General features: G+C 45.4%; 1 protein-coding gene across 5 annotated transcripts in view; it reads left to right on the top strand.

Moving 5' to 3' along the window:
• LOC119156532 (LIM domain containing preferred translocation partner in lipoma) overlaps window positions 1-12796 on the top strand; it is a 356284-nt gene that overhangs the window by 218676 nt on the left and 124812 nt on the right. For all 5 annotated transcript variants that reach the window (XM_037406345.1, XM_037406347.1, XM_037406344.1 and 2 more), the window contains one exon: window positions 3684-4355. In XM_037406345.1, coding sequence (XP_037262242.1) covers window positions 3684-4355 — 672 coding nt within the window. The remainder of the gene's footprint in view (window positions 1-3683; window positions 4356-12796) is intronic.

Genomic DNA, 12796 nt, shown 5'->3' with positions numbered 1-12796 from the left:
TTGCACTGGTAGAAGTTCTGTGAACTCATTTGGATGAAACATTTGTGACAGTCATCTGTTTTGCTAGGACTATACCCAGTGATACAGGTAGCTCTTTCCAGCTTTCTGTTCATTATTCCCTTTCCATCTACCTGGCATCTTTACAGCCTTATCCATCCCTCCTATCCTCCTAGTGCCTTCCAGACATCTGTCGAAATCGCTCTTCCCATGGTACCCTTTTCTTATCCTTCTGCACATGCCTGTCCTCAAAGCAGGAATCTTGTCCATAGTTCACGTGCATTTTCAAAGTCTTTTCTTAATCCATTAATAATCTAGAGGTTTAACCCTGGGGTGATATTTGAGTACATAGCTGGACATACAGAAGGCTGGACTGTGGCCACTCTTCTCTCTCTCGGGCAAAAGGGCAGAGGATTTATGGTGATACCTCACCTGTGCTGTTGCTCAGGAACTACAGTCAAATGTGTCCCCATAAATCATCAGTGCTCCAGTAGTGTTAAATTCCCTGTAACCTGTCCCATTTCTCTATTACACCGCCTTGACTAGCCTTACACCCTCTTCTTCCTCCCCCTAAAGCCCAGCTTTCATCACACACTTGCCCAGCACCCTCAGAGGAATTCAGAGTGAGTCACGCAGGGCGCCTCTGGGGACTCTTACTGATGCAAACTTCCTCCTCCTCAAGGCAGCCTGTGGTTTGAATGCCACAACGCAGCCGGTACTTGTTAGCTGGAGCCTTTGCTGTGAAGTTGACAGCCAAGCTTGGTCTCTGGCCCAGGCACCCCCAACTTGCCACCTTCCTTCAGTGGGCTTTGGTGCAGGAGGGGAGACCAGGCTCAACCTCTTGGTAGTGTCAAACATGGGACCTGCTCATAGCCTTTCAGAGTGCTAGTCAATAGGGAGTGAGGGTTTTGGAGAAAAGGATTATCATCCATTCTTAAGGTGTATTCCAATCCAGGCAGGAGGCTGGCATCAACACATTAAATGAAGTGTTACATGGATGTTTATATACAAGATTAAAGTCCCCTGGTTCTTGGGATGGAATAGACTTCCATCACAAGAGCTTTACTAGCAGTCTGTCATCACCTGCTTCCAGAGCCTGCATTAAGAAACATAAGACGTGATGAATACGGCTCATTTATATTGTTTTGGTTTGGGTTTTCCCCCTCCCCCCAATAAGCCGTTGTCTTTAAAACATTATCTACCTTCTCCCTCTTCATATGGAAAAGAAAAATGTTTTTCTGGTGGTAATTACACAGTGCCGCATTGTGGACCTTTCATCCCATTACAGTAAGTGGGCAAACTACTGTCATTTACAAAAATGAAATAGGTGAGGAAATGGGAAAGTTTCTAGCACTCCTGGGCATAAATGCCAAGCTGACGTGGGAGAATAATTCCAACAGAAAGCAAAGTTTCCTGCTAGCAGTGAGTGCTGGTGCAGTTGTGCCCTGATGCAGGGATGGAGGAATGCCTACTCCCCATCAGGTGTTTCAGAAATAGAAAAATGTCAGTATTAATGGAGGGCTACAGACCCTTAACCTGTCTCTGCCCTTGCAGTTCAACTGAGACATGCTTCAGCTCTTCCTTGCTCTCAGTTTCAAAATCTCTTCCGTCTGTCTCTGTACTGCCTTGTTGTGGATCTGTTGGCAAGGTCAGGGTTTGAATACATTGAGATGTTTTTTCTCCAGTAGGAGTTTGCTGCCTTATTATTCCCCACCTCTGCACACACACTTTTTACGTTTCTCAAAACAGATTGATGCTCTTATTTGCCTGGGTTTTTTTGCTCATTTATAGTGATTCCTTATGGGAGGTTTACTCTCATGGGATGTTTGCCCTGAAGGTGTGATTGCAGGAGTAAGGTCTTTACCAGCGCATCAGAAAAAATGTGTTGCAGGTCACCAGGGAAGAGCTACCAGCAAGGTAGTAGAGTTTCTTGATTCCTTTGGTAGACTTGTTTGTGGGCTGTGGGCTAGAAGTTGAGTAGCTTGCTCTTACCTCCCTTTTCTTCGTATGTGGTGGTTGCCAGATGTTGCGGGGGGGGGGTGGGGGGTGTCAGCCTTTCTTCCATCTTCTGTGGAAGGTGGGTTGGACACCCTTGGAGGCCCAGAGAAATGGCTGGATGATGTTCCCCTCCAGCCACTGGCCCGGGCTGGTTTGGCAGCAATTTATTGCCGCCACCTGCTGACCAGGCAGAGGATTTCTCTGGCCTGGGTAGAGCTTGTGCATGGGGTGTCCCAACGAGCCCCCACCACCCTCTCCCCTGTTCAGCGGTCCCAGCAGGAGGGTGATAGGGCAGCAGGCAGAGGTCAAGGTGCCTACATAAAGCAGGAACACCAGGGGACAAATACAAGAATGGTCTTATTAGGGAAAGGTGGCACATGCCTTAACGTGAACACAACCATGGGTGAGGGCTGAGCTCGTCTGACTTTGGACTGCTGTGAACCTGTAGACGATCAAGTGGATCACGGGTGAGATCCAGTGCCCTGCAGGAAGAAGTCTGGATGAGATATAACCTCATATAACTACAGTGTTAAGTGTAACAGCAAAGAAATACTGCCAAACTGCGTGTCTTTAATGCATAGGAAGGCATGTAATTCAGATACTCTTCCAGAACAGAGGAAAATAGAGAGGCAAGAAATTTTACCTAATCCTAAACTCCAGAATTTCAAGTTTTCTTTTCTTTGATTTAGTGAAAAGACTTAAGCGTGATCTTCCATGTTTTTCAGAAACTATTTCCCACTACTAGCTGTTTAACAAAGATGTCCTTTCACACGGGTGTTTTTGGACAAGGGATTTAAATAAGACGTAAGCCAGACAAACAAGTATATTAGACAGGAGGATGCACAGTGCCTAATGGGACAGTGTCACTGGACTAAATCTTCATTTGGTGGCCAAATCGCAGGAAACCGTAGCACTTGCAGTGAGCCTCTGCCCTGGTTGCCTGAGCGCTGCTGTGCCTGGGGGGCTGGTGCTGGGTTACATGGCTGCCATGGTGGGAGCTGACTTCCGAAGCTCTCGCGAATCCTGGCCAGCTTTCTGCCCTTTAATGAGCCATGTGTAACGGTTGCCTTCTCTGCGGTCACTCCAGGCTTTCAACCACTAGTGGTTAAGAGCAGAGCCAGGGACACAGACACCTTGGTAGTTTGCTTTGATCTAAGTTATTTCTTACGGCTTGGGAGCTGCTTTTAGGTCATCCCATTCTGCTGCCTCCTGCGTTGTTAAAGGAGCTCCTGTATCGGGGACAAGTCCTCTAGGGACCCGAGGAATGCCATGTCTCCGTAGAGACAGTAATCTCATTTTCTCTCTTTCAAAACACTTGTATTTTCACAGGAATGCATGGGTTTTCTTCTAATTGTTCTCCAGCGAGTCTCCCTTTATTCATGCATTTATCGCTTTTTAGTTTGTTTGTTTGGAGGCGGAGGAGAAAACTCCAAGGAGAGAGGAAACGCGGCGCATGGCAGTTCTGCTTGGCTGCCGCAGTGCCACCCCTCTCCTGTCAGAACAGGGAAAGGTTGCTATTCCCATTTTATAACGTGTGATCTCAGGTACATTCCTGCTTTCCTAAGCAGTTTGAGTTGCTCTGCAGATGTTACTGTAAAAGCCTTTTTCCACTTAACCCCTCGCTGCTCGACCTGACGGCCGAGCGGCCTCTCCTGCTGACGCTGCGGCTCTCTCTCCTTGCTCCCTAGGGCGCTGGGACCTTGAGCAGCTCCACCGTGACCACCCCATCCGTGTCCACCCCTGTCACTGGCCACAAGCGGATGATCATCCCTAACCAGCCTCCCCTCACCGCCACCAAGAAGTCCACTGCCAAGGGCCCAGGGCAGCCGGCGCCCATCCCGGTCACTCCGGTTGGCACTCTGAAGCCGCAGCCTGTGCCGGCCTCCTATGCCACGGCCTCCACCCCCAGCCGCCCGGCCTTCAACGTCCAGGTGAGGACCGCGCAGCCCAGCCCGCACTACCAGCCGCCCGGCCCGCAGCCCACGCACTACGGTAGCCTGGGGCCCGGCCAGCCCTACGCGCCGCCCGCCCGCCCGCCCGGCGCCCCGCAGTACGGCCCTCCGCAGCCCCACGGGCCCGACTACGGCTACGCCCCGCCGCCCGCCCGGCCCTCGGAGCCTGCCTACGGCTATGCCCCTCCGCAGGGCCGCTACCAGGACCCCTACTACGGGGGGTATGGCGGGAGGAATGGCTCCGAAGCACCCTATGCGCCACAGAGCTCCTGGAAGGCCGAGCCGGTGTATCCTGCTAGTAACGCTGTGGGCCAGGCTCCTCCCGGGCTCTACCAGCCGCCTGGCACGAAGAAGACCTACATCACTGACCCGGTGCTGACCCCGCAGCCACCCACGCTGCATCAGAAGGTGGGTGACAGGGGTACGTGCTGCCCCCAGAGAGCCGCGCTGCTGAATATGGCTTGGGGACCCTTCCTGAAAGGCAGCGTGGGGGGTGAAATGGTGCCTGGGGGGGCTTGGGGCAGGTCTCCCTCTGTGCGGCTTCTTGAAAGCTGGAAATAGGGAATTCTCGCCTGCTTTGACAAGAGGCCTTTGTGGGGGCTTAGAAATGCTGTCAGCCTCAAAGGGTGAGACGGTGTCACATGCGGAGGCGCGGTGCCACCCGGCAGGCAGGAGGGAGGTTTCATCCCTCTGACATGCCATTACCCGAGGCGGTGGCTGGCCGTACCGCTGCACGGCATCGCTGCGCCGGGCTCTTTCCTTCTGGGCCCTCCCAAGATCAAAGGAGAGGCTGGGCATGCGCTCCCGCTCCGTGTGCTTGTGGACACCTCTGGTTCACTGGAGAAATCCTTCCTCTTCTCAGGCGGATGGGAGGCGCAGCAGAGGCTGGTTTTGGTTGTGGTTCAAAGCGACTGCGGAGGTTGACCTCTGGTGTGTCGCTGTTCAAAAATCACTTATCACTGAAACCACATGGAAATGAGTTCCTACAGAGCTTAGCTCTGATTTCCCTCTCAGGTGATGGCGCGCTGGGTGGCCTCCATCCACTTGAACTGATGCCCGGACCTCATAAAGCAAAGCCAGTTTGAAATAGAAAGTTAAACTGGTCTGCCTGGTTTCTCTGCCCAAACTGACCCTGGCTGGCTTTTGTCTCTTCTGCTGGTGGCTGTCTCTAATGTGGCTCTGGGGGGACACAGGCACTTGAGCTTTGTGGGGTCCTTGTAGTGTATGACCAGCTTAGATTCCACCGAAGGGTAAGGACAGCCAAGCCCAAGCCAGGAGGCAGTGAAGCCATCGCTGCCCAGGCTCACCCTGGCTTGTCTTAGCACATCCCTTCTCTTCAGCTTGTGGGTGCTCACAGGGAAAGGGGAAGAAGCTTCTGACATGTAACAGAAAGTCTGTCCTTTTGGCATTTCCTTCGCTAGAAGCACACAGGCTATTTTCCCTGAATTCCACGTTTCCTGACAGTGGGAACTTTTGAAGGCAAAGGCTTTTCTCCAGGCAGTTCAGAGAAGGCAGTAAATCACAAAAGTCCTTGAAATATTATCTACTAGCAACTAAGAAACTGCTTTTTCTGTTTCTTCCCCTTCCTTACCAAGAAGCTAGGAGCAGGGAGAGAAATAATAAACTCTCCGCTCTGCAGGTACTCGGTATAGAGCTTAGATCGGAACGTAGTGAGCGACAACAAAATTTGCACATAGCCTTAACTGGTGTAAATTGTTGTGGTTCCAGCGGAGTCGCTGCGGAAATGCTGAGGTGCAGCAGATCCATATTTAGACTTTTATAGATATAAGTAGGCTTATATATATAAAAAATTTAGAAACTTTAGTTCAGTCAGCATCTCTATGGAAACGCAAATCATCTCAAACCACAAACAGCACAAGCCTGTTAGTCTCATTTGCATTACAAAGCTGGAGGGACAATTTAATTTAGCTGAAGTTTGGGGTTTCATGTATACATACAGATATTTTTATATATATTTATGTTTGTGTGTGTGCATGTGGCATTTGCAAATACACATGCAGAAATACTTCATATATATCTCTATAAAAATAATTCTAGTTCTTCTGTAAACAATCTATTACCTCTTAATGATAAATCCCTCCAGAACGTTCATTCCCTTCCAGCCTGCTAAATATCTGCCGTATTACCTATTTCACTTTTGAACTTACAACTCTTCTCTAACATATTGGTGTCGGACTCTGCTTGATTGCTGCTTGTAACGTGTGTAGCTGAATTGGTGAAGGGTTGAAGGTGATCTTACAGTCTAACAGTAAATGCTCAGTAATAAAACACTGTATTCCTTGCCAGTGAAGCAGTCTTGTCCAGTTTTGCCGCATGCTCTTCTCTTCCTTTGCAGACTAACTCATTCATAAAATCAACTTTTAGAATTATTTTATTTAAAGGGAAAAAAAGGAAGGCTGTCTTAGAGCCAGATGTCTCGCAGGGAGAATTGTCACTGCAATTTGACTTCTTGGCTACCATGTGAATTTTGACGTATTTCCCTACTCACAGCTGGCTTCTGCATTTTGCTGTGCTTTGCCTTTTCAAGGTTGGTTTGAGGCCTTTCAGTTAGGGAAAGTGATTTAAGAAGCCAGGGTGAGAAGCAGGCATTAATACGTATCACACAGAATGCAAGATGACCTATAGGCATTTTTCTTCTTGCAAGGGAATTATCTTAAACTACAAAACAATTTCTAAATTTATTCCAAAAAGTGCATTCTTGATTTTGAATTCTCTTTGTGTGCAAAATGTTAAGGATGTTGTAACAAATCCACCTCAGCCTTTAAGTTCATGGTCCTTAATTCTAATACATACCATGGTGCATCAATGTGATAGGTAAAATTTTTTATTACATTTGTTTAGGGTTTTTAAGGGTAAAAAGAAAAAAAACAAAAGGATGTTTATATTTTGCTAACTTCTGGTTAGGAAAAGGTTCATGGTATTGTGGTTCTGTGTTTTTCTGCTGCGTATTAATCATGTTGAAGTCACTGCTGATCCAAATAAATCTGGATCGGTATGGGAACAGCAAATAATCTGTACTGGTTCTTAAAGCCCACTGAGAACCACGAGTTTTACTCACACACAATGCTGCATTGCATTCTGCCTTGGGCAAGTTATGGAAGTGAGAGTCATGCATGTGAAACCTCTGTGAATTTTAGTCTTTTGTAGCACCCCATCTAGCATTAGTGCCCAAGTCCTAGTTAGGAAATGAACTGGTGGAATGCATGTCCTCATTTAAACCTTCTGTGCTTCAGGGGCGTTCCTGGCCAAAAACCTCAGGACCTTTCTCCTCTGGGTGGTAGGCGGTGGAGATTTCTGTAGGAGCAGCAATGGAGTTGTCAGAAGACTGTCACAGAAACACGTGACACGACCAGCTACTGTTGTGCTTTTTGGCAGCAGTGCTGTGCTCGCTCAGACCAAGGCAAAATCTGAAGCCTGCTCTTAACTTCTCCCCTCCCAAAGGCTAGAGAGTAGAAGACCAGGGTGACTCATTAGGTATGCCTATTTGTGGCACCAGGATGTCCATAGCAGAAAACAAAAATGTTTCTGACATTGAAAATTCCTGCAAGTTTGCCCTGTGCCAAAACCAGAGTTGACGAAACTCCCACCACTGACCAGCTCAGGTATCATCAAATGTTTCTGTGCTGGACTGCTTAAGACACCAAATACCTTCATCAAGCTCTCATATTTTCAAATAAGTCTATGTCCTTTCACTGTGTTTGGTCATGTTTGAGTATTTTTGAGACACTGTTGTGTGTCTCCCAGATGACTTTGTGGACATTTCAGGGATCTCATGTGGCTCCTGGTGTATTTGAGGGTTGGCCAGGTGACACCTGGAAAGTCTGTTCTTCCTAGATCTCGGATCCCTTGATTCTCCTTTCTTCTTTCTCTTTCTGAATCTACTTGTAGGCCTGGGGAACCACATTCCTTTGTAAAGGGACCTGCACATTTTCAGCATGCAGACTGAGTGCCACCAAAATCACTTGAGACCGCTTGTGGTTTTGGTCCAGAATGGTGGAAAACTAAACAAAAACATTGATCTCTTGAGAGCTATCTGCTGATTCGTGGAGGACAAAAGTGCCTTGTAGCTCTTGATTTAGTACAGCATCCTAATCCATGCTCCTTTGCTGCAGTTTTCCTGGAAGGAGTAAGGGAGCAATGTCCCTGTGGTAGCTGTGTCTGTGCTCACTGACGTGAGGGTTCCATAACCCCATTAAGCCACACCAGCCACGAGTCCCGTTGTCCCAGTTTACACATGTACAGCCATCGGTGCTTATGGAGCATGACCTCCTCTTCAGGGAGCCCTGCAGTGTGGTGCACTGTTCTAGGTGAGTGCCACAGCAATTGAGTAGTGAGACAGCTGGAAATCAGGAGGTAAAATTAACGAGGCAGCTTACACTTTTGGCATGGTTTAGGTGGTGGTGGCCGCTCATGATTAACAGGCCTCGGCCACTGCATCGTTTCCGCGCTGCTGGAGGTAGTGTTTCTTTGCTGCTTGCTGCAACCAGCGTCGACACGGTCTCGTGAAACTTGCAGTGCCCAAAAGGGGACTGTGACAGCTCACTGTTTTCTCATTTTACACAGCTTTTGTCAATTTTTCCACTGATTTAATACCTGTGATGGAGACATTTGCTTGGAAGTTTCATCTTTGCCTCAGAAACATCTGCTCACCAGTGTCCTTTGCTATGACTGATGCACTTCTTTTGTACTGGTTTAATAATTTTTACAGTCTGCCATCACTCACATAAAGTAGATACCTCCGGCACTTGCTTTTGAACTGAGACTAATGCTCTTGCTGTTTGCTGTTAATCTGGTGACTAGGAAATTTTTGTTCTCTGCAGATGAATAAATGCAATCTGCCAGATTCCCTTCTGCTGTCACAGGGATATATTCTTTCTTAGTGTTGCTTTTTGCTTGTGGCGAAAGGCAGGCGACCTGCTGTACACTAGCTGCCTCTCCCTGAGTGTCCTGTTCCCCAGACTCTCGTATCTCCACTCAAGTGTCCTCTTCCCAAAAGTCACATACCAAAAATTTCCACTGGATGGGATTCAGAGACAGTGTAAAATGATGGTTGAAGTTGGTTTTCTGTCAGTGCGAGACAGTGGCTTCCCATAGTTCTAAAATGCGTAAATGAAGCAAAACCAAGTACTATGAAAAAGGCTTATTTAAAATTCTGCTTTGGCATTTAATGAATTAAAAAAGACAGAAAGTTAATCTAAAATGAAATAAAAGGTGAAATTCCAAAATTCAGAGTTGAATTTGCAATTTCAACGTGACATTTCAAAATTTCCAGATGAATATGCAGTTCCTTTCTACCCTGAGAATAGCAACAAATGTCAAAATGTTGACGTTCTTCATAAAACAGTAATTCCGAGTTCTAACCAGAACTAGCTGTATATCAGCTGCTGACTCTGTCATTGCTTCTGGGTGGATTAAATTAAATGCTGTTGCTTCTGTTAAAATGAAGAGGAGGGGAAGAAGGCAGTGGTATCTAACAACGAGATGAGAAGCTCAAAGTCAGGACTTGGTAGTACTCTGTGGCATTGAGAATGATCTTTTCCTCTTCAAGGTATTATAAATCTCTGCATCAAAACCTTTGTGGATTTGTTCAGGATTTTCAAGCGAAAAAGTGCTGGCAAGAGGTGCAAAGAGGTGCTTTCAGAACAGTGTGCTTATCCTGACTGCAGGAATGCAACACAGTCTGGTTTATACCCTAAACTTTTGAAAAGAGCCAAATTCTCAGATTGAAATGTGTTTAACATTTTCATTTCAGAACTTTACTCTTGTTCTTTGTATTGTATTTTTATTATTTAAGGATTCCATATACTAGCAGGAGCCAGGTAACTATTTGTCATTTTGTCAGATTTGTCTCTTAGGAATCATATATTTGAGTTGCTTTCCTGAAACAGAGAAACAACAAGTTGCCAAACAATTACCTTGAAGTAAAAAATAACGGGTAGCCTGCAGTTCCAGGAGTAAGTCAGGTCAACTGAGAAACTAACTGAAATTTGCAGCTTCAGGACGCAGCTTTTGCAGCTTTAGCCTGTAGTCAGCCACAATGGGTTAGTAATATAAGAGGAATAATTGAAAAAGAGGCTTTTGTTATAATACCTGGATGTTCTTTCTTGCTCCTTCTTAAAATAAGCTGAGGACAATGCCTCCATACATGATAAGGCATAGGGCAACCTTGAAGTTAAGGGCTCTGTATCTGTGATGTTTAACTCTTGGTAACCAAGTGTATACCTTGACAGATACTGCCAGGTCATGTTACAGTCTAACAGATATGAATTCTGTATCTGAGGCCGTAAAGTGTAGTGACTGTGTATTTACCTATAGGTGGAAACGAACATCTGATGGGGAAGCTGTCTGGTTTTCAAGCAGTGGTGCTTGCCTGAACCCTGGGGCTGGCTGAGCGTAGGTCTCCAGTGGGCAGTCTGCTCTGTAGCACAGTGAGGCAGGGATGGTTGGCCTTGCTATCGGTTTACAGCTTTCAGTTCAAAAAGCAGCACCCATAAAATTGAGTGCCACTTAATTAATTCACAGGCATACTCTGGCTGTTGTGTGTGATGGTGCTGCTGATTACTGGAGGAGCTGTTTCCTTCCATTTTAAAATACACTCGAGTCCAACCACATCGTAATTCTTCCAAAGCCAAGGCACCAGAGCATGCGGTGAAGCTATCAAATAACCTCTGTGTCGTTGTGAAGTTTATTGCAATGAAGCTAGGACATGAATGGGTAGGGAAACTTGTCCAAGCTTAGGCACTAATCAGTAAGGAGAGCTGGGGAGAACAAGGAGACATGGAGCATTTTGGTGTCACCCGATGGCTCTTTTGTTCCAGTTGAGAATGGATCTGGCTGCCCTGTTGGTGTGCAACTCTTTGAGCTTATGACCCAATGGTAGTGCCAGTGGTAAGACAAGGAATTGCTCACATCATAGTGATAATTTGAGTGATGTGATATTTTGATCATGTCATTTGGTGTGGATCATCCTACATTTGGCTGATTTTCCCACTGACCTCTGTGAAGCATATTGGTGGTCTTAATCCAGTTCTTAATGGCACATGTACACATATTACAGTAATGGTTTGTTACTAAAGCACCACGTTGTGTAGGGAGCTGTGCACAATTTAAAAGCTGATTCATTTCTCCATGGTTAGGTATGGTTGTCCACAACTAGACTCTGGAGCCCAGTACTTCTATGAGCAGGCAAGCTGGAAAATGGTCATGGTGTATAGTAAGCAGTTCAAGCCACATAGGATCCCACCTAAAATAGATACTCAGTTACAAAGAGTAGAAAGTAGTCTATAATGGCTGCTGTTACAATATTTTTTTCCTCCAAAAGTAATGGTAAGAAATAGTTTGTAATATATGGTTACATTTACTGAACATAAATGTTCTGGTACTAAACTTACATAGGCCACCACATAATGGACTTCCTGTTAAGATTTACCTCTGAATAGCTATAAAAAACCAGAATATAGTAAATTAAATAGCAGCCTTTGCAAAAAAATAAAGTGGTTTTTTTTTTAAAAAAAAAAAAAAAAGAGCTTTCCTATCACAAGCTGAAGGAATTCCTGCAAGGCAAACAGAATCTGCAATTATACTGACAGTTTTGTTCTTAAATGAAAATAATAGTGAATTATAAAGCTTTAAAATTGTTTTCACAACAATATTTTGTTTTTATAACTCATACTATTTCACTTAGTAGCTGTCTGGCTCCAGAGCAAGTTACATAACATGATATCATGAATATGGTGCCTCAACTTTTTGTCTAGGGAATAAATTTAAGGGCTCTAAACTTTCCAATCATATTTTCTTCTTTGTTCCAGACGCAGTGTATTCTCTCTGCTTGAAAAAACATGAGATGAACTGTGTCTTGCTTCTAGCAGAGCAGTATTCGTATGCTTCTTTATCCACACTAATAGGGCAGTGACTTAGTTTTACATGGATCCTCAAAATAGTCCAGACTGAAATGTGCTGTCTGAAGTCAGCTACATAAAACAAATCAGAATAGCAGAGCTGCTGCGTATTAGCTGATCAATCTAGCATTAGCAAGGATTTTCCATGCTGTGGTTTAGCACCAGCACAGACGGATGAATTATTACTACTGTCAGTATCACTCATCCCCCCCAATTAAATCTTTTTCTAAACAAACAAACGAAATTTCCTCAAATGAATTGGCCATAACTTAAACTGACATATTAAGATTACTTTAGTCATCAGTAAAATGGAGCCACACCTGAGCTATAGTACAACAGATTATCTATAATAAATTTTATCCCATTATTGCATAGTTAGACTCATGTTTTACCAACATCTGAAGGATATTTTTTGCAGAGGTTTTCTCCAGCTTTGTGAGAGCTGGTCACTCATTAAATGAATCGCCGTCTTTTCTGTTGCTGCTGTGAGGGAGCTTGAAGTGAAAAGTCATGGCTTTTTTAGGGGAAAAAATTGCCTAAGTGGGCAAGGAAGCACTTGCTGTGTATATGCCATTGATGGATTCCTTCTAGGCTGTCACCAGGAAGCCCGGTGAGGTTTATTTTTCAAACTTAAGTCAGATGACAGAAGAAATCTCTGTGAGGAAGTGCCCTGTAACATTTGTACTCTTGTAAACCTCAAGTTTGTGAATCTTGTGTTCCCCAGGTCTGATGGTCAGCACCAGAGACGTTCTTCTGTTTCCTTTGCTGCATCAAAGTCCTTTCTCCCTCCTGTTAAGCAACACTTACTTGTGACCTCTCTTCCCCCAGGCTGCATCCCAAGAACATGCTTTAGAAACACATATCTTGCATAGTCTCATTTGAATACTTCAGTTAAAACTTTTTCCTCAACCGCTTGCCTGAACTGCATTT

This window comes from Falco rusticolus, chromosome 13 (genome assembly GCF_015220075.1).
Source record: "Falco rusticolus isolate bFalRus1 chromosome 13, bFalRus1.pri, whole genome shotgun sequence".
Classification (NCBI taxonomy): Eukaryota; Metazoa; Chordata; class Aves; order Falconiformes; family Falconidae; genus Falco; species Falco rusticolus.
Note: the sequence above shows the minus strand (reverse complement) of the source record. Positions and strands in the feature narration are given on the sequence as shown.